The sequence below is a fragment of the Canis lupus genome, chromosome 10 (assembly GCF_011100685.1).
Source record: "Canis lupus familiaris isolate Mischka breed German Shepherd chromosome 10, alternate assembly UU_Cfam_GSD_1.0, whole genome shotgun sequence".
Taxonomy (NCBI): Eukaryota; Metazoa; Chordata; class Mammalia; order Carnivora; family Canidae; genus Canis; species Canis lupus.
This window is the reverse complement of record NC_049231.1, coordinates 41,561,329-41,587,483: the sequence shown is the minus strand read 5'-3', so window position 1 is coordinate 41,587,483 and position 26,155 is coordinate 41,561,329. Positions and strand designations below refer to the sequence as shown.

The 26,155-nt window shown below is 40.5% G+C and overlaps 2 protein-coding genes across 2 annotated transcripts in view; both read left to right on the top strand.

Annotated features, from left to right (window-relative positions):
• The window catches only part of SLC9A4 (solute carrier family 9 member A4), a 72,876-nt gene that overhangs the window by 27,211 nt on the left and 19,510 nt on the right, over positions 1-26,155 (top strand). Inside the window, 6 exon segments of the mRNA XM_038550909.1 lie at positions 6,315-6,574; positions 7,917-8,134; positions 10,777-10,979; positions 11,549-11,635; positions 15,023-15,093; positions 22,041-22,202. Of these exon segments, the coding sequence (XP_038406837.1) occupies positions 6,315-6,574; positions 7,917-8,134; positions 10,777-10,979; positions 11,549-11,635; positions 15,023-15,093; positions 22,041-22,202 (1,001 nt within the window).
• On the top strand, positions 17,614-18,826 carry LOC474547 (dynactin subunit 2-like). Its single transcript, XM_038550910.1, is given in 2 exon segments — positions 17,614-18,678; positions 18,680-18,826. Coding segments are annotated over 2 exon segments (1,212 nt in total).

Genomic DNA, 26,155 nt, shown 5'->3' with positions numbered 1-26,155 from the left:
ATTCCCTGCAGTCAGAGACCCGAGGGGGCCTGACTGCCAACTGCCATAGTCAGAGGGGTAGATGATAGATGCCATGCAGATAGACAGATGATAGATGGATGATGGATGGATAGATAGGTGATAGATAGGCAAACAGACAAGCAGAATTAGAAAGGATATATATTATATATGTTTATATAATATTTACTTGTTTACATATGTATTTATAAATGTACATACAAATATGTTTACATATATAGTATCTATAATATTCGGAGTGGCTTTCTCTGGGAGAGACTAGGAGACAATTGTGGGGATTCTCCTTTGTACTTCTATATTTTCTAAAATTTCTGTGGATCAGCGTGTGTATTCTTAATCAAATCTGGTGTGAAATTTCAGCAAGTCTCTCCCCCTCTCTTTTGAAGGCAATCCCTTTCCTAATTGTACAAACGTACTGTGCTCCTGGTGGGTCTGTGAGTATGCATGTCCTTGCTTGAGCCAATTTGCACCAAGCTTTTTGCTTCTTTTTCTTTTTTAATATTTATTTTTTAGAAGTTTTAAAAAAAATGTATTCATTAGAGAGAGAGAGAGCAAGCATGAGTGGGGAGTGGTGCAGAGGGAGAGGGAGAACAGATTCCCCACAGAGTGGGAAGTCCCATGTGGGGCTCAATCCCAGGAACCTGAGATGATGACCTGAGTTGAAATCAAGAGTTGGCTGCTTAACCGACTGAGCCCCCCAGGCACCTCTTTTTGCTTCTTCTTATTTATCTTCTTCAGCTTCTTCTCCCAGAAGATGCACCAGAAACATCTCTTTGGGGGATGAAATGAACCTGTTTATAATCTTCTGTCCATATCCCCTTATCTAACCAAGCTTATTGGTGACTGGCTACTAATCACGTTAAAAAGCGGGAACTAACCCAGACACTGAAAACATGTGTCCTAGGGTCTCTAAAGAAATAAAATGGATCCATTCTGAGGACAAGCCACAGATTAGGGTTTTATGAAATTTAAAATGAAATTGTGGTCTGAGGGAGGTAGAACAAAAATCAGTCTATAATACAAGTCTATTTATTCATTGTAAGGTCATTTGAGTTATAGAAGCTGTACTGGATTGTAGAGTGTTTCCCCAAAACTCATGTTGACCTAGAACCTTAGGATGATATCTCATTTGGAAATTGTTCTTTGCAGGTAGTTAAGAGTTCACATTGGATTGAGATGGGTCCTAGTCCAATGACTAGTGTCCTTGTAAGAAGGCAATGTCAAAAAAAAAAAAAAGAAGGCAATGTCAAGACACGGAGAAGGGGACACACAGGGAAGGCCATATGTAGACAACAGTGGTGTATCTGCAGGTCAAGGAACACCAAGGCTTGCCAACAACCACTAGAAACCAAGAAGAAGCAGAGAAGTGTCCTCTCCTAGAGCCTTCAAAAGGCACTGACAACGCTTTGATTGCAGACTTCTAGTTGCCAGGACAGTGAGAGAGAATAAATTTCTGTTGACGAAAGCCATCCAAGTTTGGGGTATTTTGTTACAGCCACTCTAGGCTTATATGGAGAGCAATGTGACAAAGCCGCACTGGGGAGAAGAGGTGCCTGTGGACGGGGGACCTGGGAGCAGAAGGGCCACTAGACACCCTCCTCATGTCCTCTCTCCCCCTTCAACTAAGTCCATTAGTGATAAAGCATCCTATGTGAGGATTGGTGACCACTGAGCTATTTTGAGGACTGACCTCTCTGCCAACTCACATTCCAAAACCAAAAGCCATTTTGTACTGGATAAGATTTTTTTTTCTCAAAATTCTCCTTACTAAAGGTCTTATCATTCCCAAGGCTAGAGGGTGTAGAGACTGAAATTTCCATTTAAAGGTAAGTGCTCACAGCTGCGAGGGCCGTGCAGGAACAGGAAACCACACAACACATTGTCATTTCCGTAACATCAGGGCAATATAAAAGAGTCCAAAAAAGATCCAAAAGGATCTTTGAGGGAAAATTAAATGGAACAAAATTGGAGGCTGTAAAATGGTATACTGTGAATGCATGAAAATTCCTCATACACAGAGATAGCATCGTATTTTAAGACCCATTATCAGGAAAACCCCAAAACAACAAATGACTTTCAACTTTTAACTAACAAATTCCCAGAAAAACAGAAACACTTATGTGTTTTTTTCCCCCCATGTATTGTTATCTTTTGAATTGAATTTTTTCTGTTTAACTTTTCTTCTTCGTAGGTTAGTAAATGAAGACTAATTGTGAAAAATCGCCACTCTTGCAATATCTTATAGCAAAACCCTAATATCCTTTTGTTTGTGTGTTTTGAGAGAGAAAGAACACATGTGTGCAATGGCAGGAGAGAGGCAGAGGGAGCAGAGGAGAGAGAGAAACTAAAGCAAGCCCCACACCCAGTGTGGAGGCTGACACAGCACCTAAATTGGGGCTGGATCTTATGACCTTGAGATCATGACCTGAATCCAAATCAGGAGTTGGATGCTTACCCCACTGACCCACTCAGGAGCCCCAAAACCCTATCTTAAAGAAGGTGGTATACAAGTCTGTGATTCAGAAAGGAAATTCAGGTCCAGATGTTCTGTAGGGGAAAGTAGGGCCAAAGTAGAGCATTTTCGCAATGAGCAGCTCTATTTGGCACCCAGGAATCCAAACCAGTGTAAGAAAGAATAGAATGGATTTCCAAGAGAAGGAAGCAGGGAGAAAGATGTGAAATATCAGTGTAAGAAAGTTCTCTCCACTTGATTGGATTAAGTGCACCCTGCTTTGTGTGGGAGGGGGGCCAGCACCCAGAGAACGGTATTTAAGTGTTGGTTGCAGTGTAAGCAAGTTCTGTGGTGTTCTTGGAGTGCCCATAGTTATAGCAGTAACCGGCTAATTATGTAAAACTTGAAAGAAGGAATTATTTAAATTCTTCTTGGGAAAAACGAACACCAATTCATCATTCAGAGATGTAGTACAGGGTACATTTTGTAGACTCTCAGGGAAAGACATGACGTGGGCATAAGGACCCATCCTGCTCCAGGTGTCACTGGCTCCTGCCCCAGCCCCTACCTCCTATCTCCAGAAAAATGTTAACAACTGGACTCAAGAAGAATTCTGTCTACACTCCACAAACTTTTAAATAACTCTGCTGAAAAAGTTTTCAGATATACCAATTGCAATTTAAAACCTGTTGCAGGGGCACCTGGGTGACTCAGTCAGTTAAGCACCTGCCTTTGGCTCGAGTCATGATCCCCAGATCCCGGGATCGAGCCCCAAGTCAGGCTTCCTGCTCAGAGGGGAGTCTACTTCTATCTCTATCTCTATGTCTATCTCTATCTCTATCTCTCTCTCACTGCTTGTTCTCTTTCTCTCAAATAAATAAATAGAAATTTTTAAAAAATAAAACGTTGCAAATCCCATATTTCCTTACTTTTCTTCCTTTCTCCTCCCAGCTCTATTGAGATATAATTGACATATGCCCTGTGTAAAGCTGGATAAGATTTTTTTGTTTTGTTTTGTTTTAAGATTTTATTTATTTATTCATGAGAGACAGAGAGAGAGAGAGAGAGAGGCAGGCAGAGACACAGGCAGAGGGAGAAGCAGGCTCCACGCAGGGAGCCCGACATGGGACTCGATCTCCGGTCTCCAGGACCACGACCTGGGCCAAAGGTGGCGCTAAACCACTGAGCCACCCAGGAATCCCTGGATAAGATTTTTGATTTCCACACAGAAATCGGTAGCAAAGTGTATTCACAGTTGACATCGTCGCTCTTGGGCATCCATGAACAGAGATACGCATTGCCACAGACCAGCTGCTTGTTCTGTTTCTGCTACTGCAGAACAAACTCAAACAAATGTGAGGCACTCCTTAGAAAAAAAAATGCAAATGAGTTGAAGTGGGACTTTGCTTGAAATGCACCTTGATAGTTTATGATTGTGAACATAACAAGAAGCCAGCCTAGGCCCCTTTGCTGGCCATCTCTATCAGAAAACAACAAACTTTTATCATAAAGGTGATGTCATGGGGCGTCAGCAGAGGTCCTGCATAGAGCAGACCTGGAGGGTCCAGGACTGGGAAAAGAGCTGGGGAAGATCAAAGACCGTGGCCAAGGGGTCAGCATGTACACAAAGCAGTTCTGGTCAGCTCTGTGGGCGAAGCCAAGGCCGGTCTCCAAACACTGTCAGGGCGCGCTGAGGCACACAGGTGACACTGAATGTCTCAGCAAGGGTAGATAAATTGGGGATAGAGAAATCAGAGTCATGCAAGAGGCTTGGGCCTGGGCAAGTCCTGCAGGTCACAAAGCATAGGATTGTTCCAGGGGTAAGGCGAGAGCAGAATGCAAATTGGGGAAATGAATGGGATATAGACCTGACTATTCTGGAGGCTCCGTCCACTCCTGTGGTCCCGCACACAGCAGATAATTGACTCTTCCCTTGAGTTTTAGCTTTTGCTCCTGCTCTTGATATTCTCCCTCCATTTTTCCAGATATAGCAAACAAAGGCCAATGGATATGTGCTGTGGTTTATCAGGACTCTTCAGGGCCGGACAGCCTCAAAGGTCTTCATTTTCTACAGAGATCTTACTTTACCTGTTGTGTGTGTCTCATTAACTGTGTGGCTGCTGCCAGTTTTCAGGAGCTCAGTCTAAGTTCTGGGTTGTCAAGTACATGAAGTAGTGATCCCTAGATCACTGGAATTTCTTTTCTTTTTTTAAGATTTTGTTTGTTTATTTATTTGAGAGAGAGAGAGAGGGAGAGAGAAAGCAGAAGCGGGGTGGGGCAGAGCAGAGGGAGAAGGATAAGCACACTCCATGAATGCAGAGCCCAACTTGGGACTTGATCCTACCACCCTGAGATCATGACTGGAGCCGAAATCAAGAGTCAGAGGCTTAACTAACTGAGCCACCCAGATGCCCCCACTATGATTTCTTTTTTTTTTTTAAAGATTTTATTTATTTATTCATGATAGTCACACAGAGAGAGAGAGAGAGAGAGAGAGAGAGAGAGGCAGAGACACAGGCAGAGGGAGAAGCAGGCTCCATGCAGGGAGCCCGACGTGGGATTCGATCCTGGGTCTCCAGGATCATGCGCCAGGCCAAAGGCAGGCACTAAACCACTGTGCCACCCAGGGATCCCCCCACTATGATTTCTTATACGTGTTGACATGGAGAGAAATAGCATGAAAATTGAAGTGTGTGTCAGGGGGGCTCAAGTGGTTTGGGGGACTTAATGAGATTGACAAGCATGCAAAAAGTAGCAGGAGAGAGAAAGCACACAGTAGGTCAAACGGAAATTTTAACCTCAAAATGATTGACTGTAACAAAGGCCTAGCTACAAGGTATGAGAACTCTTCCTGGAACCCTAAGGCTGAGGGACACTGCTCCCCTCAGAGGACAAACTTGGAAGGGGTTCAGACCTCGCTGGAGGTGTGGATGGACCACGAGGCAGCAGAGGAGCTGGCTGGTTTAGCCAGGGGAGCTGGTATGGAGCTGCTGGGTGTGCAATAGGCCACCCTCCAGAGGGCAGGCAGGGAGCAGGCATCAGGAGCAGGCATCAGGAGCAGGCATCAGGAGCGGCCGGCACCAGGTGTGCAGTGGGAGCCTGGGCTGGGGACGGGCACAGAGCCTTCAGAGGAGCAGGCTGTGTGGACAGGGCACAGGAGAGGGTTTACACAAGAGGGCTGCTCAGAGGGACCCGGGATGACAGTTGTTCTGCATGAGGGCTTTGCCTGGGCTTCTTTTCTTCATGTCAAGAGGTCCAGGGACAGGTTATCTCCAGCTGAAGCTGTAGGGTTATGGAGGAACCTCCTCCAAGCCCTAGTGCCCTGACAGGACCTAACGGAAGTCCTCCCCATCACCTGACTGACTCTTGCCCCTCCCACTGGAAGTTGCCAGAAAGCCCCTTTCTCCTTCACTGTCTCTCCAGCGCCCTCTGCTGACAGAGCTGTAGCTTGCTGCTCCCTTGAAGGGAAAAATCCTGCTGAAGGAATTGCATTGTTTATTATAGGGCCCATATTGCAAGGTGCATTCGGAGCTGGGAGGAAGTAAGTTGATAACCGACACAGAAGCTTCACAAAGAGAGTGGCACAGAGTGGGTGCTCAGTGATTGAAAGTGTTAGACTCTTACCCAAGGTAAATGAATAAAATTACATAATTTGGAATACATTTAAAAGTTAGGTATTAGCCATACTAATACTCATGGTCACTGTTTTATGCACTGTTTTATGCTAATATTTATGCAAGTCACTGTTGTGCATTCTTCAACTAGACACAAGTTAAAAATCTCTGTGTTAAATATTTCTCAATTCTAATTCATGTTTCTTTTCTCTCATTTTCTTTTTGTCTAGGTCTTATACAATATATTAATTGCCTTCACAAAGATGCATAAATTTGAAGACATAGAACCTGTGGACATTTTGGCTGGATGTGCTCGATTCATTATTGTAGGGGTTGGGGGAGTATTTTTCGGCGTCATCTTTGGGTTCATTTCTGCGTTTATCACCCGTTTCACTCAGAATATTTCTGCCATCGAACCACTCATCGTCTTCATGTTCAGCTACCTGTCTTACTTAGCTGCTGAGACTCTTTACCTCTCTGGCATCCTGGCGTGAGTACAAACCAAGGACCTACTCTCACAGCAATGAGGGAATGCAGGACCACACCGTGTGGACTAGCATCTGCAAAAGGCAGAACTTCTGACACTAGCCCACAAAGGTGTTGCTGGATTTGGGTTTTTTTAAACTTTTGTAGAATCCGATTCGGGTCCTTTAGCCAAAGGAATGTTTTCCCCAGTGTTTGTATTTGCTCTTCGCCTGAATGGCCAGAGCAATTACAAGGTCAATTTAAAAGGCTCAGAAGAGCTGATGCAGAGAACAACTAGAAGTTCAAGGTTAAAGTCTCATTTCAATAGTTTTTTTTTCCTTGAAAAATTCATTATTTTAAAAGTAAAGGACAACATGCCATTCCTGAGCTCAGCCTTCTCCTATTTCCCTTAAATCACAACACAGCTCCAGGACTTATCAGTGTGGAATGGAACTAGGTAGATGGGATAAGACCAGAAGCCCCCATTTTTTTTCCTAATGAAAATATTTGTAAATGTTTATCCTTCCATAGATCTTGGAATGAGACTTCTTAACTTGGTTTGCTGTATCTGGTCATGTTGTTTTTTCTATGGCATTATCCTCACACCCAGCTACTTAGGCAGAAATATTTAATTTTATTGTATATAAATACCTATTTTAATTAAATATAATAGTATAAAATCTAAAAACTCATTATTGTTCTACCTTAAAAGTAATCAAAATTACTTAGACAAGGCAAAATTTTTTCTCTTCCCCTGTCCCCAACTGCCACCCTCTCACCAGACTTGCTAGTGATTCTAGAACAAAAATATTTTATTTTATTTTTTAAAAATATTTTATTTATCTGTTCATGAAAGACTGAGAGAGAAGCAGAGACATGGGCAGAGGGAGAAGCAGGCTCCCCATCGGGAGCCTGATGCGGGACTCCATCCCAGGACCCCGGGACCACAACATGAGCCAAAGGCAGACACTCAACCACTGAGCCATCCAGGTGCCCCTAGAACAAAAACATTTTAAATGAAAAATTTCTCATTAAATTTTTTAAGAAGTATTGCTCAGGTGGAAGAAATGAGAGCCTCACTGGATTAGTCTTTCCAGAAACAGTTCTGCTTTGGGTTGGTGCCTGGTTGATACCATTTTCTTGTGAAAAAGCTGTGCCATGCCCACCTTCCCCAACACACTCAATTTGAGCAAACCTCTGGGAGAGGGAAAAGAGAAAGAAAGAAAATCTATGGGGAAAAAGGAAGGGGAGAAGACATTCTCTCTGAATAAAAACAGGATGTGTGTAACTTTGGCATTGCCAGAAGGAAGGTTTTCACAGAGGGGCAAAGTCTTGGGACTTCTTCTGAGACCCTGTTCCTTCTGCAGGATCACGGCCTGTGCAGTAACAATGAAAAAGTATGTAGAGGAAAATGTGTCCCAGACATCCTACACAACCATCAAGTACTTCATGAAGATGCTGAGCAGCGTCAGCGAGACCCTGATCTTCATCTTCATGGGCGTGTCCACCATTGGGAAGAACCACGAGTGGAACTGGGCCTTCATCTGCTTCACGCTGGCCTTCTGCCAAATCTGGAGAGCCATTAGTAAGAGACAGCAGGACCCAATGAGGCTTCTGCTTGCTGCCTTTTTTTTTTTTTTTCTTATCCCTTTCTGCAATGTAATAGCCTAAGCAGTGAGCTGACACTAACTGGTTTTACTGGTTACGGGAGGATAGGCACCTTGTAGGGACTAGGAATGTTGTCTGTGTGCTCCCCCAATCAGTTCGGAGTACTTAGAGGCTGATAAGCTTGTGCACCGAGCAAGGAATTTGTTTTTCTTTTTGATTTGAAGAGCAAACTTTCACATCTGCACATTTAAATATAACTCAGTAAATTTATCCCTTGCTCTTCACTTCTTTGTCAATTTTTACCCTCTTTCACCTTAAATCAGATACAGATTATACACTGTGAGCATTTACACTTTTATTATAGGAAAAGTGAGATCTCACCAAGTGTATTCTGTGTAAGGCAAGGTACTATTAGAAAACATTCCCTTAAGACACACAGGTGGTTTTAGTTGAGGGTTGAGTTTGATGTTGAAACAACCAAGGACCAGAAAGTAAATCTTTATTTTTAAAAAGTGCTTATCATTAATTAGTAAAAGCAACTCTATCATGTAGCTGACATCACCCCCATAAAATATGCCTAATTTAAAAAGAAAAAAAGGTGTCTTGACTAATGGCTGCTTATTTATCTTGTACATTTATGTTTCCAGGGCCAGCGAGAACATTAAGTACTGAACTACATTGTATGTGCTGCCTTTTGATTAGAAGCAGTTTTATTTTAAAATGATTTTGACCAGGGTTTGAAGCATTTGCTGAATTGACTTTGATCCATATTTTCAAACTGATTACAATTAAAGAGAAATTGGAGGAACGACAGAGAACTTACCTTGAACATATCAATTCTAAATTATTTAGGGTGGGTTTTAGAATCTAGGAAAGAATAACAAGAATGCAAAAAATATTAAAATATTTATAAAACTAAGTCTGAATATATGTCCCTGTTAGGTTTCCTGGGGAGAAAAGAATGAAGGAAACTGCGCTATTTAATTATATAGATTTATCATTTCAAAGCAAATCTTGGCACTGCTACTAACTAGCTATACTCAAAATCTTCTTCCTCAACCACAAAATGGGAGGTGTGAACAAATTTCTTAGGTTCCCTTCAGTTCCAGTACTCTCTAATGTTGAGAGAAGTAACATTACTGAGCTTCAGTCCAGCCAACAGGAATATAAACCATCTAAAAGAGGATTAATATTGTGGATACCTCAACATTGTTGGCCCTTGGTGACAATCCATTCCAAGTCCTTCATATTCTAGCTGATGAGAGAGTCACTAAGAGAATGACTGACTAGGTCATGTCACAGTGAGGGACAGAGCCAGCTGTCAGGCTCCAATTCTCTCTCCCAGCTTCTTTTCATCTTGAGTCTGACTCATTGTGGCTAGTAGTAGTTCACACTCATGAAGCCTTATAATGTCATTTCCTTGCTTTCTGTTAGATATAGATATTAAATTTATGTAAATGTTCCATCTACCTTCTGAGGTAAATACTATCAATACCTCCTTCAGAGAGACTGAGCACAAAGATTAGAACCTTAGCCAAGATCACATGACAGTAGGTGGAGGAGCCAGAATGAACAAAAGAAAATGAAAAAAAAAATTTTTTTAATATTTTATTTATTCATGAGAGTCACAGAGAAGCAGAGACATAGGCAGAAGAAAAAGCAGGCTCCCCACAGGCAGCCCAATGTGGGACTCAATCCCAGGACCCTGGGATCATGACCTGACCCAAAGGCAGATGCTCAACCACTGAGCAACCCAAGTGTCCCAAGAAAATGAAAAATTTTAAATGTTACAGTCTCTCACACTATCCATGTGCCTGTCATCAAAGATTGCTTGCTGTTAAGTCTGTGTGATTAGAAGTCACATGTGGTTACTGAGAGCTTTATTCTGCAGTAAAACCTCCTCTTTAGTCAAAGCGTTAGTGAAGGGACCTTACCCACCAGGAAGCACTGCATTGGTGGTAAGCTAGGTTATGTGGGCCTCTCAGGGATGGAAAATCAGTGTGGTAGAAAGCACCTCTGTGTTTTAAACAATCTCTGCCACCATTCACCTTCCACTTACTGGAGTAAGAGCCTCCCTCCACTTTGAAACCTTGCCAGCTTTCTTGTTTGCATTGAACCTCAAGAAGAACCAAACCAACCACAAAAGTTTTGCTTACCCAGCACAGACCACAATCACTAAGAGACTCCTCTTCTGTTTAAAATTATATACCTCCTTTGGTTACTCATTGAGAACATGACAAAAACGTTTCTATCCCCCAAGTAATACCCTTGCTTTACCTAGTTTTACAAGGCAGGGCAAAAATTATGAGTATCGATTAGAATATATATGCCATTTCTTATATCAAATAATATCAAGATTTTGCTACTTTATTACTTTTATTATACACACACACACACACACACACACACAAGCTAGGAAGCTAACAACCTGAAGCACTACTATTCACAACTACTGAAGAAGTGAAGTTTTATAAGATGTTCTGTTTGAGATGGACAATAGTGGGTGTCATGAAATTAGATTGCATTGTTCTGTGGGCACATGCACTCAACTTGGGTACACTATCACTGTGTATCCACTCATTTATGACTCTGCTCTAATATATATTTCTCCCTTTCTAGGCGTATTTGCTCTCTTCTATGTCAGTAACCAGTTCCGGACTTTCCCCTTCTCCATCAAGGACCAGTGCATAATTTTCTACAGCGGTGTCAGAGGAGCTGGAAGTTTTTCACTTGCATTTTTGCTTCCTCTGTCTCTTTTTCCTAGGAAGAAAATGTTTGTCACTGCTACTCTAGTAGTTATATATTTTACTGTATTTATTCAGGTTAGTAGATTTCTTCCATATTTGAAATAAATAGATTCTTTCAAGGTGATGTATTAAATTAGCATAGTACCAAAAAAGTGATTTTTTATCTAATATTTCAACATATGGGCAATACTCAAATTGAATTTCCAAATATTTCTAGATCGTGTTTGTGTTCATCCTTTAACCTCTAAAATATGTTGCCTTTTAATCAATAAAACATATTGATCAAAATATTCCTGGATAGCAGGGGAATGATACTCTATTGTGTTTTACTGAAAACATGTTTCCAATTAGTACTGGATAGCATAAGTTTTTATTTTAGCTGGAATTTCTTCTCAGCAAACTGAGAGTTCATTTTAAGGGATGACACAAAATTCCTGTTTTAAAGCAATGCCCATTTTAACTATACAATTTAAAGGAATGAAATAAGAACTAAGGTAAACACTAGAGCATTTATCCAGTAGAAGCTAGTACAAAACAAAGATATGAAAATCGGAAGCTCTAATAGTTTTGCTAATAGAGTTGCTCTCTATATAATGACAATCATCACTACAACAAAACTCTTTCTCTTCTCATTTGTGGTCTAGGGAATTACAATTGGCCCCCTAGTCAGGTACCTGGATGTTAAAAAGACAAATAAAAAAGAATCCATCAACGAAGAACTTCATATTCGTGTAAGTTATCTCTGTCATAATTAATAAGTTAATACGATGTTCTCTATTTATCATTGATAGGAATAATTTAGAGCTTTGATGAGATGTTGTGTACATGGCATTAAAGGTAGCGTCTTTCCTCACCAGCTACATCAAGAGTGACTGTACTAGTTTCTGATCGCTACTGTAGGAAATTACCGCAAATTTAGTGCCTTAAAAAAACACAAAGTTAAAAAAAAAAAAACCAGAAAGTTATTATCTTATAGTTCTGGAAGTCAGAAGTTCAAAATGAGTCTCACTGGACTAAAATCAAGATATTACTGGACTGCATGTCTTTCTGGAGTTTTTAGGGAAGACTCTGCTTTCTTTCCTTTTCCAGCTTCTAGAAGCCTCTTGAATTACTTGGCTTGTAGACCTCTCCCATCTTCAAAGCTAGCAATGGCCACTCAGGTCTTTCTCAGGCTACATCACTCTGTTACTGACTTTTCTTTCCTCTTCTTCCATATCAAAGACCTTTATGATTATATTAGCCCCATGTGGCTAATTTAGGATATTCTCTCTATCTTAATGTTATCAACCCTAAGTCCAACTACTATCTTAATTTTCCTCTGCATATAAACCAACATATTCACAGGTTCTGGGGATTAGAATGTGGACATCTTTGAGAACCATTATTTTGTCTATTACAGGCTGCTCTCTGCCCCTCAAAGATCCATATCTATTCAACATGCAAAATACATTAACTATCCTGACATTCCTAAAGTCTCAATCCATTACAGTGTCAATTCAAAGACCAAAATCTCATCACAATTTTATCAGCTCAAAAGTCCCAAATCTCATCATCTCAATCATCTAAATCAGGGATGATTGAACCTCTGATATTATCCATCCTGAAGCACAGCTCCTTTCTAATGCTGAACCTGTGGAATTCAAGAAAAAAGTTCTCTGCTCCCAAAATACACTGGTAGGGTAGTCATAGGATAATGGCTATAGATATTCCCTTTCAAAAAAGAGGGAAATAGAAGGGGGAAAAAAATCATTTCCAAGTATACCTGGAAAAACTATTTGGTTTCAAGGCCTGGGAACAGACTCTGTTCCACTAGATTGGAACTCCAATCTGGGTTCCACCCTCTGGGTTCTCAACTCCACCCTCTGAGTCATCCTTCCATTTTCATGAAAGTTAGCCTGTGTTTTCAGCTCATTCCTTTAATCAGCCTATTCCTTGCCTACAGAACTTTGGATTCACTCCCCCCCCCCCACACACACACACATACACCTCCCTACCTCCCGCTTACATTTTATCTTTTCTTCTTGTCTTTTGGTCCAAGCTGCTAGTGTTTCTGTTGGGCTCAACAGGAAAGCAGAACTGGAACAAGATATATATTAAGAATTTTGTTGTAAAGAATTGGCTTACCTACTGTAGGGGCTGATTAGGCAAGTCCAGAATCTATATGGCAGCCCTTTAGGAAGGGTAGACCAGAACTCTCAAGCATGAGCCACAGCTACTGTGCTTGACTAGCATTTGCTTCTTCATTAAGGAGGCATCAGTTCTACTCTTCAGGCCTTTAAACTGATCAAATTGGGCCCACCCAGATTATCTAGGATAATATCCCTCACTTCAAGACAACCGATTATGGACTTTAGTCATATCTGCTAAATACCTTCACAGCAACATCTAGATTAGTGTTAATAATACCCAGAGACTAGCTTTGCCTAGATGACACCTCAAAAGATGCAGAGTGACTAACGCTCTGAATTGCCCTATTTGCTTTTGAAATCATTGCTCCAAAAGAACACGAGATCCTCTGCTCTTTCTGAACTTTTCACTAGTAAGGGGTAAAAACTTCTACTACTTGCAGATATAACCTAGAGCAGTTTTCAGTGATAACATTCAACTGATAAAGATGAAAATGAAGTTGAGCATGGTTTCAGGTTGCTTTCAAGTTCAGCACAATATTAGAGAGATGCCATTTTGTATGGCTCCAGGGAATAAAAATGAGAGAGAATACCCAGAAGACAGAGGGAAAGAATGCTTTCAGCTCAGTTAATGAAGAGCATTATGGCAATTGTTTTTCCTATGGCACATCCAAAGATGAAATGGATATGTACAAACAATGACTGGGGACACTTGGTATAGCTGCTGTACAGGAAATTAAGGCTGGGAGGGGATGTATGATTGACCCAGATAATTTTTAGGTTTCTTTTATCACTGTAAATTCATGATTCTAACGTTGGAGAAACTGATGAAGTCTTTCAAAATCAGCCCTGAATTATATGACCAAAGTCATCCAAAACCAAACCAAAAATTTTCAAGGCCATTTGGAAATATTCAACAGATAGGAGTAGGGAATGAGTTTTCAAATAAGAACTGCTTTAACCTGATTGAAGATTTTTGCTTCTATCTTTATACCCTCTGTTCTTTATTTTTAGAAATTAAATAATATACATAAGACAATGGAACTCAGATACTTCATTGTTTTCTTATTTATTTTTTCTCAGATAAAGCTGTAACTATTGTTAGAAAGTACAACAATTAGGTATTTCAGAATTAATTTAGTATTTTAATCTATTTTGCAAAAAAATAGAAGTCAGCATAAATTCAATGATTACAAGTTTAAATTATGAAGACTGGGACGCTTGGGTGGCTCAGCGGTTGGTTGAACGTCTGCCTTCAGCTCAGAGCAGCATATCTTGGGATCCAGGATGAAGTTCCATATTGGGCTCCCTGTGAGGAGCCAGCTTCTCCCTCTGTCTATGTCTCTGTCTCTCTCTCTCTGTGTCTCTCATGAATAAATAAATAAATCTTTAAAATAAAATAAATTATGAAGACTACTTCATAAATTTTGAAGAGATTATGCTTTTTCCTGAAATTCCTATAAATAATTTGGGTGAAGCCAAATGTAGTATAATTAGCTTAGATGGTGAAATGTAACATTGAGACAAAATAATCAGATAAATAATGAAGCAAATAGGTAAATTTCGTTATTATTATAGGATATCTGTAGAATTATATTTTCAGAAACTCTATAAATTGGATACTGGCCATGTTTTTCTTTTGCAGTGAAATTAAAAGTAATAATTAGCTATTATATTCAAGTAATTTCAGTAATGAGACATTTTCTAAATCATTCTAGAAAAATATTATTCAAAACAAATGGCAGATACCCTGTTTTCACTGAGAGTTATGTGCATTATTAAGAAGCGTATCAACAGAGTGTGAGTCATGAAACTAACTCGAATTACTATGGAAGGCATTATAAATTTCACTTACACACACAGAGTGATAGAAAAGAGTGCATGTTCCAGGAAATTAAAACTTCCTTGTTTTCCAAAATGTGTTAGCTTTCCTTGTGTGTCTTTAGAGTTAACGTTTCACCAGCAGTCATTTTCCTGTATTTGGTTTGGCAGCTGATGGATCACTTGAAAGCTGGAATTGAAGATGTGTGTGGGCAATGGAGCCACTACCAAGTGAGAGACAAGTAAGGAGACCAAGGGTTTCACTGCCTGGTATGGTTATTTGTTACATGAGGAACCTGAAAATGTTACATTGAAAACTGAGCATAAGACTAGAAAAGAATCCAGAGGAACAGGACCAGGAATATGAAGGGCCTGGGAACCATGGCAGAGAAGAGGCAGGTAGAAACCATGCAAAATGGAAAGCTGCAAAATGGAAAGCTTTGGGGGGTGGGAGGGGCGGGTAGTGGTGCTGTAGACTTGGGCTAGGTTGCATCAGAGAGAACTAGTGCAACATTCAGATTGAAATTTTCAGATCTAAATTTAAAACAAGGACAAGTTTCCCAATGAAAAGAGAAGCTCAACCATAGAATGACTGGCTTAGTAAGTCTACAAAAGGAATTTGGTGAATCATCAGGGATCCTGGGGAAGATAGTCCTCCACTGGGGAGGGAGGCTGCAGTGGAAGACCTTCAAGGATCCTTTCTATATAATGATTCTATAAGAATGCCAAAATCCCTTTTCTCCACCACATCTCTGATTTCAGAACATATTCTCTCCCTGAATTTTAGTCTATGGCATGTTTCTTAAGTAGCCCTGAGGAGAGTTTCATTCAGGATAAGAAAGATGAGAGTTTGGGAGTTAAAGACAGCTACTAAGCAAACATAGGAGTTAGGAGTAGTTGAGTTAACCAAATGGTAAAAGTTTCTCTCTAAAGCTTGCCCACATATTGATGTTGATGATGCCAAGAGAAACTAGGTCTTTAAAAGTCTAGCTGTCGAGGCAGGTAGTAGCACCTAAATGAGAAACTGAGAGCTTTGGGTGGCCTTTTTAATTTTATTTTACTTTTTATTTATTTGTGTGTGTGTGTGTGTGTGTGTAATCTATTTTTAAATTTTAATTTCAGTTAGTTAACATGCAGTGTTATATGAGTTTCAGGTGTACATTATAGTGATTCAGCACTTCCATACATCACCCAGTGCTCATCACAAGTGCACTCCTTAATCCCCATCACCTATTTCACCCATCCTCCCACCAACTTCCCCTCTGGTAACCATCAGTTTGTTTTCATTAGTTAAGAGTTTGTTTCTTGGTTTCTCTCTCTCTTTTTTTTTCCCTTTTTCCCTTTATTTTGTTTCTTAAATTCTACCAGTGGATGAAATCATAGAGTATTTGTCTTTGACTGACATCTCACTTAGCATTATACTCTCTAGCTTCATCCATGCAAATAGCAAGATTTCATTCTCTTATATGTATATCACATCTTCTTTATCCTTTCATCTATAGATGGGCACCTGGGCTGCTTCCATAGTTTGGCTATTGTAAATAATGCTGCTATAAACATTATTTACAAACATATTGTAAATAATGCTTCATGTATCCCTTTGAATTAGTGTTTTTGCATTTTTGGGGTAAATGCCCAGTAGTACAATTCCTGTATTGTAGGGTAGTCTTATTTTTAACTTTTTAAGGAACTTCCATACTGTTTTCCACAGTGGCTGCACCAATTTGTAATTTGAGTGGGCTCTTTCTATGAGATAAAAAGAAGGACCGTTTTAGCAGTCCTCATTGTGTTAAAATAGAATGCTTAAATTATGTAAATGTCCACCAATCTAGAACCTAGGTCATGGATTTTTTTTAAGTCTAAATCCTTTAGTTTTCTGAGTGAAAAATCACTTGATATTATTCCATTTAGCCAAATTTATACCAAATTTGCTAGACACCAAGGAAGAGCAGTAAGGTACACTTAATGCATTCTAGGTCCTCACAATATAGTAGACAAGGTCCTGGGGGAAAAAAGAGAGAAAGAGCCTGAATGAGTAATTATGATCCATATAAGAAATGCTATAACAGAGGTAAATTCATGGAACTATAATAGTACTGAAAGGAGAGTATATTTTGAAAATAAATGAGGAGTTCTCCAGGCAGAGAAGAATGGAAAACATGCCAAGCAACAGCAGTGACAGCAAGATATTTCAAAATGCAAAGGCAAGAAAGAGCACAGCATGGTTTGAACACACACAGAGAGAGACGTGGTGAGACAAGACGTTGAAAAGACAGAGATATGGGCAGCCCCGGTGGCCCAGCAGTTTGGGGCCGCCTTCAGCCCAGGGTATGATCCTGGAGATCCAGAATCAAGTCCCAAGTAGGGCTCCCTGCATGGAGCCTGCTTCTCCCTCTGCCTGTGTCTCTGCCTCTCTCTCAATGTGTGTCTGTCATGAATAAATAAATAAAATCTTAAAAAAAAAAAAGACAGGGATATGCTTCTATTCTGTAGTGCTAATGGCTATAAAGCCATTAAAGCTATAAAATTCAGCTTGACCTTTAATACTCAGATCAAAAGATTTTTAAGTAGAAGAGTAGTGGAAACAGTTGACAAAACCTAAAGACAACCTACTGAATGGGAGATGATATTTGCAAATGTCTTATCAGATAAAGGACTAGTATCCAGTTTAGCCCAGGACTCGGACCCAGCCTCTCCCCTACCCGAACACTGGCCCCGGCTCCACCGAGGCCCCCGTCCCCCAACCCCGCCTCGCTGCTGCCATGGCGGACCCCAAATACACTGACCTTCCCGGCATTGCCAGGAATGAGCCAGATGTTTATGGAACCAGCGACCTACCTGAGGATGATCAAGCAGAGTTTGATGCGGAGGAGTTGACGAGCACAAGTGTGGAGCACATCATTGTCAATTCCAATGCTGCCTATGACAAGTTCAAAGACAAGAGAGTGGGGACAAAGGGACTTGATTTCTCAGATCGTATTGGAAAAACCAAGAGAACAGGATATGAATCTGGAGAATATGAGATGCTTGGAGAGGGTCTAGGAGTGAAGGAGACACCCCAGCAAAAATACCAGCGACTACTGCATGAGGTCCAAGAGCTGACAGCTGAAGTTGAGAAAATCAAGACAACGGTGAAGGAGTCAGCCACTGAAGAGGAGCTGACCCCAGTGGTTTTGGCTAAGCAGCTGGCAGCCCTGAAGCAGCAGCTGGTTGCTTCCCACCTGGAGAAGCTGCTGGGACCAGATGTAGCTATCGACCCTACTGACCCTGATGGAGCTCTGGCTAAGTGCCTACTGCTGCAGCTGGAAGCAACAAAAAACAGCAAAGGAACTGGTTCAGGGGGAAAGACCACTGGTGGGACTCCCGTAGATAGTAACCTTGTCACTTACGAACTACATTCTCGGCTTGAACAGGACAAGTTCTCTCAAGCTGCCAAAGTTGCAGAACTTGAGAAGTGCCTGACAGAGCTGGAAGCCACTGTACGCTGTGATCAGGATGCTCAGAATCCCCTTTCAGCAGGTCTACAGGGAACCTGTCTTATGGAGACCGTAGAACTGTTGCAAGCAAAGGTGAATGCCCTCGACCTCGCAGTTCTGGACCAAGTGGAGGCTCAGCTACAGAGTGTCCTGGGCAAGGTGAATGAGATTGCCAAGCATAAAGCTTCTGTAGAGGATGCAGATACAGAAAGCAAGGTGCACCAGCTCTATGAAACCATACAGCGCTGGAGCCCCATCGCCTGCACCCTTCCTGAGCTGGTGCAGAGGCTTGTCACCATCAAGCAGCTGCATGAGCAAGCCTTGCAGTTTGGTCAGCTCCTGACACACTTGGGATACCACACAGCAGATGATCCCTAGCTCCCTCAAGGACAACACCGCCCTCCTGACCCAGGTGCAGACAACCATGCGTGAGAACCTGTCCACAACTGAGGGGAATTTTGCCAACATCCATGAGTGGATGAAGCAGCTGGGAAAGTGAGCACCTTTAGGAGATGGAGAAGAGGGGTAATCTCTGAGCCTTTGAACTTTGTTAACAGCTTACATAGGGCTCCCCTTTAATTATAACTCTCGCATCCCCATCCCATTTGACACTGGGGTCAAGAGGTTCTTCTTGAATGTGGGGTTTACACCCCTCCTCCAATGAATACAGAGTGGTAGCTGGGGAACTTTAGATGGTGGTCTCCCCTCAGGCCCTGGGGATGTGGGCCCAGCCACAGGGCAGCTCCTATCCAGTATTGCTTTGCCTGGGGTGGGGAAGGACTGTGTCCTGTCCTCCAGCACAGCTCCTGTGGCTGGCTGTACTACTATACAACTGTTTCCGACCATTAAATGCTGTTGTACTCTGAAAAATTAAAAAAAAAAAAAAAAAGGACTAGTATCCAGGATCTGTAAAGAACTTATCAAACTCAACACCCAAAAAACAAATAAACCAGTCAAGAAATGAGCAGAAGACACGAATAGACATTTCTCTAAGGAAGACATACAAATGGCCAACAGACCCGTGAAAAGATGCTCAACATCACTGGGCATCAGGCAAATACAAATCAAAACCACAATGCACAATGAGATATCCCCTCACACCAGTCAGAATGGATAAAATTAGCAAGCCAGAAAATGACAAATATTGGTGAAGATGCGGCGAAATGGGAACACTCTTACTCTGTTGGTGGGAATGTAACTGGTTCGGCTACTCTGAAAAAAAAGTATAGAAGATCCCCAAAAAGTTAAAAATAGAGCTACCTTATGACCCAGCATTGAACTAGTAGGTATTTACCCAAAGGATACGAACATTGTGATCCGAAGTAGAACCTGTAGCCTGGTGTTTATAGCAGCAATGTCCACAATAGCCAAACTATGGAAGGAGCCCAGTTGACCATTGACAGATGAATGGATAAAGAAGATGTGGTCTATATAGACAATGAAGTATTACTCAGCCTTTAAAAAGGATGAAATCTTACCATTTGCAATAACATGGATGGAACTGGAGGGTATTATGCTAAGTGAAGTAAGTCAATCTGAAGAAGGACAATTATATGGTTTCACTCATGTGGAATTTAAGAAACAAAACAGGATCACAGGAGAAGGGAGGGAAAAAGAAAATAAGACAAAATCAGAGAGGGAGACAAACCATAAAAGGCTCTAAATCATAAGAAACAAACTGAGGGTTGCTAGAGGGGGTGCAGGGGGATATGGGGTAGCTCAGTGATGGGCATTAAGGAGAGCACATGATGTAATCAGCACTGGGTGTCATATGCAATTAATGAATAACTGAATTCTACATCTGAAACTAACCATACACTGTGTTAATTGATTGAATTGAAATAAAATAAGATAAATTAAAAATAAATGAATAAATAAATGGAGTAGCATGATCATATTTAGCTTTTAGAAGACAAACAACAACAGTGATATGGAAGCTGAATTTGAGATAGATACTATGGGGCAGGAGATCTCTAAGGGATATCACATGGACATAAGAATTTCATCCTAAAGTAATAAAATAAGCCTCAAGTACTACTATGCTAGCTCTTTCATATATTATATCATACATGATCTCCTGAATCTTCTGTGTTAGCACTGTTTTACTCAATCTGAAGATGAAGAAACCAACTCTAGATCAACTAACCTACAGCAGAAACTTGACTGAATTCGGATTTGGCTTGAGAGTCTCTTCTGTTTTCAATGGACCGCAGAGTTTTCAGAATTATATGGATGAGGAACTAGCAGAAGGGGCACTGAAATATTTCTGAGGCGGACATGGTGACTGGCTCTGGGCATAGGAAGAGGAGAGTAAGGGAAGAGACAATAAGAATGACTCTCTCTCAGGTTTCCAGATAGTGAGTCTAGGAGGATAACAATGCTATGGTAAAATGCATAGACTATAGAGGAACATTCAGTTAAATAATATAAGGGTGCGAAGAGGGGAAGCCAGGTGAGGACAGGACTCAGAAGCTTCCATTCCTCTGGGGCAGGTAAGGAAGAGGAAGAGATTTGGAAGAAGCCCTTAGGGAGGCTGGAAGGGAAGCAGGTGAGGATCAGGATGTGGAGGGCAGGGATGAAATGACCCAGTGGCACATCAGGAGAAGCCAGGTGGCATGTAGGGCAGGGGCAGCCTGCCTGGCACCCACTGGCACCCATTGGCACTGGTAAAGGTCAAGGTGAGCTCAGTGTGAAGAGTGTCAGAGAAGTCCTGATGAGCAACAACAGTGGATTGAGGAATAAACTGGAACAACAATCTCTCATGAAGAAAGGCAGAAAACAAGAAGGCTGACGGGTTGACCCATTTGGAGCAAGAGCAGACCTGGGACGAGCCGAACATGAATCATAGGGAATCACAGCCTGCTAACCCTGGAGGAGACTTGACTGATAGAGTGTCCATCTGCCTCACAGACCAGGAAACCAATCACCATATAATAAGCCAACAGCCCTGGGAGTTATGTTCCCCTTCCAAAAAATAAAGCAGGCACACATATTACTCTTTGAATGTAAAATGATTGGAAGTATTGAAAATTCCTACTCCAAACAAATGGCCGACTCTGAAGGCACCATGTGCATATGTGCAGCTCAGTCTAATGGGTCAGCCAGAGGTTTGCTACAATAGTCAGCGGCCATCAGTGTCTAGCCTATTCAGATTCTCCATCATTCAGACTGTCAGGATATATGGGTTCTCCCCCCACCCCTTAATTGTCAGGATTCAAAATGATCTGCAGCACAATGGGCAAAACTACTGTAACTACTGGGCCATTTAAATTTATTGGGTTCTGGTTGAATAGGCCAGTATTACTGTAAGTGCAGCTGCCACTGTTAGGAGCTATTAGAATGGAACATTTGTTCAAAAGCCTCAACCCCTCATTTCTTCTCATACAATTGGAGCTGAGCTGGGCTGGGCCTCCCCCGCTCCCCACTTATGCATACTTTCTGCCCTGATTGCAGCTTGTCCCTTCCTTTTGTCTAGTTGATTTTCAATGTATTCAGGCCACTAGGCTATTCTTTCTTTATTTAAAAAAAAAAATTCTATAAATCTCATGATTTTTTTTTTTCCCAAAAAATGTATTCAAAGACTGAATTCTCAGCCTCGTCCTGGTGTTCGGGATAAAGTGAAGTAGGAGTTTGTTTAAAAAAACAAAACAAAACATACTTCCATAGCACACACAGGGATTAAAGATTTTCAAAATGTTGGTTTTCATTTTTAGGTTTAAGAAGTTCGATCACAAGTATTTACGGAAAATCTTAATCCGAAAGAACCAGCCCAAATCCAGCATTGTCTCCTTGTACAAGAAGCTGGAAATGAAACAAGCTATCGAGATGGTGGAAACCGGGATTCTCAGTTCCACAGCTTTTTCCATACCCCACCAGTAAGTACAACATGCCCTTTGATCTGGACTTTACACATCAGAATTCCTAAGAGCACTAACTCATTGTTCAATTTAGAGATAATATACTAGGAGTGAAGAGGCAAAAATTTGAAGGAGGAATCATGGAAAATGAATGACCTAAGTCTGTACTTTGGCCCATGCTCAGCCTCTCTCACCCGGTTTCTGAACATTACTTTTCTAGCTAAAATTGCGTGCAAGAGTTGTATGATACCTTTCCTTGGAAAGGAGGGCGAATGGATTATGGTTTACAAGACTTTTTCTCTCTCTTTTTGATTAATTTCTACCCTTTCACCCCTGTTCATTTGGTTTTGCTAATCATACACTAATAATAATATGCATTTCTCCCATAAGTCATTTCTCTTCCTCTCTTGCATTTTGTGATGCTAGCTGGGATTCAGGGTTGGAGTGGTGGTAACAGGAGGTAGGGTGATTGGTGGGCTAGTAAAATTTACCCCTCCTTCCACAAGGATGTTCCGATTTCTTTCAAGAAGCAGTTTATGAATTAAGAAAATTGCAGCATATTTAGGATAAACAACACCTCCATCCTGTCATCTTCTATAGGTAGGTAGTTGATCATGAACTTCAATTGTGTTCTCAATGTTTGGAAAGCAGGTTGAGATAAGAGCTAAGAACAGATAGCAATAAAATTGTCACTAATGCCGGAGTGTTATCTCACATCCCTTACGTGCTAATGAGTCAGAAACACCCTTCCCTTTCTTCTATGGCCTGGGAAGAATCTCAAGTAGGGTCCCTGAGAATATCTCCGTATAAACAGAAAACTTTCTGCCTTATTTCTCGGTGAGACTGTTTTCATGCTGCTTCATTGCATGGCTTGCTTTAAGGAAACTTTTCCTTTTTTTTTTTTTTTTTTTTTTTAAGGAAACTTTTGATACTGAACTGGCAATGTGCTAACAAATATTTATTGGCAATGCCGTACGGAGCCATATTAAAGCCTAAGGCAGAAGAAAAAAATCAGGAATATCAATCCTGTCTTTATTCATTTAAAATGTTGATATTTTAGTCCTCATGAATTTTTTTTTCTTTTCTGCACTGACCCTTTTTCCTAAAATATTGCACTTGCATCCCCCTTAACTGGACGGAACTTTTTTGGCATCATCTTAGGCCCAACCTGTAGTAACTCACCAATTATGTGCTGGGAACTATAAAGCAGACACAGTCGCTGGCCTCATGGAGTTCCTACCCTAGCAGGGTCATGGCATCAATAAGAAAGGCTTCACAAAAATACATTCGTGAAGTCTAGGGAGCTAGGAGAGTGTAAGAGGTGGCCCTTTGGTCCCCAGGCATTAGACCTGCTTACTGAAGGGTGAGTGGGAATTCATGCACTGCAGGAGGGCTGGTAGGTTGAGGCACTTTAGGCCATTAGGAACTTCCTCAATCTGTTTGCTTACTAGTTATGTGAGCTCTTGGTCTAAGAATGTAAGGGCGCTTATCTCAAGTGAGAATCAGTCTGTCATGTGCTAAAACATATTTGCAATCTCTGTATTACATTGCATTAGTTGTAAGCAGTGGCCCCGTCTCTAACCTCAAGGCAGTTTTCAAGCCAGCTTTATTTGGGGGGAGTCTTTCTGTTGAGTTCATTAGTTTTTAGACATCAATTCAAAAATTACTAAGAGAGCCTTATAGACTAGAAACTATTTTTCCTCTTATAGCCCAGACCAGTTAGTTAACTGGAGTAGGAGATTCTTTTACCTGATATTTAATACAAGTTTAACTGTATTTAAATTGCATTTATTTGATCTCATCAGAAATCTGTACGACATCAAGCAAAAAGGAATTCCTCTCCCCAGATCAAAGCAGCTAATTTCTTAAAAACAAACCTTCATACAATAATAGGAAAAAGAAGTGTGTACTCAGCTCGCTTTTTATTTTTCTGTATGAGATGATAACAAAATGCACATATATTTTTTTCTTTAGAAGTTTAAGCAATTGTTCTACAAGAGGTTTAGCTTTCCAAACTCTGTGACCACCAGAAGTTGTCAATAGCTCGGTGCAGACTGTGTTGTTTCTATGGAATTCCCTTACTTTTGCACACATTATGCTATTTGACCCTTTAAACAGCCCTATGGAATGGGTAGGGTATGTACATGGACTATTATTTTAAATAAGAAGCATCTCATTTTCCCATGAGTAGTAAGCTTTTAGAAATAACAGATGACAAAGGCTCAAACCAATTGAAAGTGTCAAACCTTTAAAAAGTATTTGGTTAATATTAAAGAGATATTAAAGTGTGTATAAAATTTAGAGGCATAACAAACTGCGACCATAAACTTCAAAAGATCGTCCTTAAAAAGTCCCAAATAATTTTAACATGTCATTTATTTTAAAAAGCGTGAATTACTTTATTGTAGTTTAAGAATTTTTTTAATTGATCACACATTGACAGGCATAGGTTTACACTTATGCATTTTTACACCGAAGATTCTGAAATGAAAATTCTGGTACCATTTTCACTTCCATAATGGAACATTGTGTTATTCAGAGCCAGGCTCTCTCCTGTGCCACTCTTGACTCATTCTAAATGTTGGTCATTTTGGTGACCTTTCTAGAAAGACACAAGGAACTCACACACAGAGAAGAGCAGTTGGGTACCATTGGTCAATCAGTGGGCACATTCTTCACTCACCTTAGCATGCATTTCTCATGGATTTCATGTGTAAAGCTATCACAAGAGAATGGATTCTTCCAAATGACTCAGGGTATCATACTTGATCTTTTAGGAATTCATATTATGCCATGAATTGAATATCTACTAGATTTCATATTTATATTTCTGTGTTTAGAACTGAAGCATCTTTTTACATTATTATAGCATCTGATTTTTAAAAAGTTAAGAGAAATGTGAAGCTTTTATTTTAAATACATTTAGATTCAGATTTTCCCAGTTTGATTTTAAAAGCCATGAAATTACCACAGGACTATTATTGAAGGTGACAGTAATTTCCTTTATGGATATTGAATAAATGTTCTAGTGACAAGAGTCTTTCAGCTTGTAATTTTACTTTTTTGACCTAGAGATTATTAACATTCAGGTTTTCTAAGGATTATATCTTTCCTGCACTCACAATATGATCACTTTAGGGATGATTTTGCTAACGAAGTGGCATGTAGAAAAATATAGGCATCACCTTGCCTAAATTAATAATTCCTCTGTATAATTTCATAATTGTTGCTTCTCAGTGTGGATCAGTATGAAATAGTGCCTTTGAGATACCTGTATTACATATCCAGGTAATTGCATATCAACACCCTGAATGTACTTTATTAAGTCTGGTCTTCCCCAAAGTGCTCAATCACAAACTGGGAAGAGCACCAACTACTGCTATCTAGAGCTTAACTTTACCATTATTTTATGGTTTTTGCTATTTGGTTATAAATATTATTATGAACATAGGAAATGTAACTTTTTGATTAGCTGTTGTTTCCTGTTCAGCCAAAGATTGCTTCCACCATAATAAAGAAATGTGTTCAGATTGTGGGAATGTGTAGGTGTATCTCAATCAGAATAAATTAAATTTCAAGGACTTTTAAATAGTGAGGTTGAAATGCCCTGATAATAATGTTTAGATCACCAAGGGTGGTAACTGAATATCAATAGTGTTGACATTTGCACCTCTGAGATATGGAAACACTGATTTCAAGGATTTTGTAGAAAGGGCATTTGTCAGTCTACAGATAGAATTGCTAAATAAAATCTGGCATCCTGTGATACCCAGTATCCAAGTCCTTAAAAATATTTTACCAGTTGTACTTACAAATGCACAAAAAGTACTCACAAAATGTCCTTGCTATTTATGGTTATATTGCTACTAATGTTTGGGGGAAAAAAATACTTAAAAAGTGGCCTGTATTGAAACCAATAATTACTGATCTCTGTGATCACTACCCTAAGACCTTTGCGAGCAGGTGGTGGC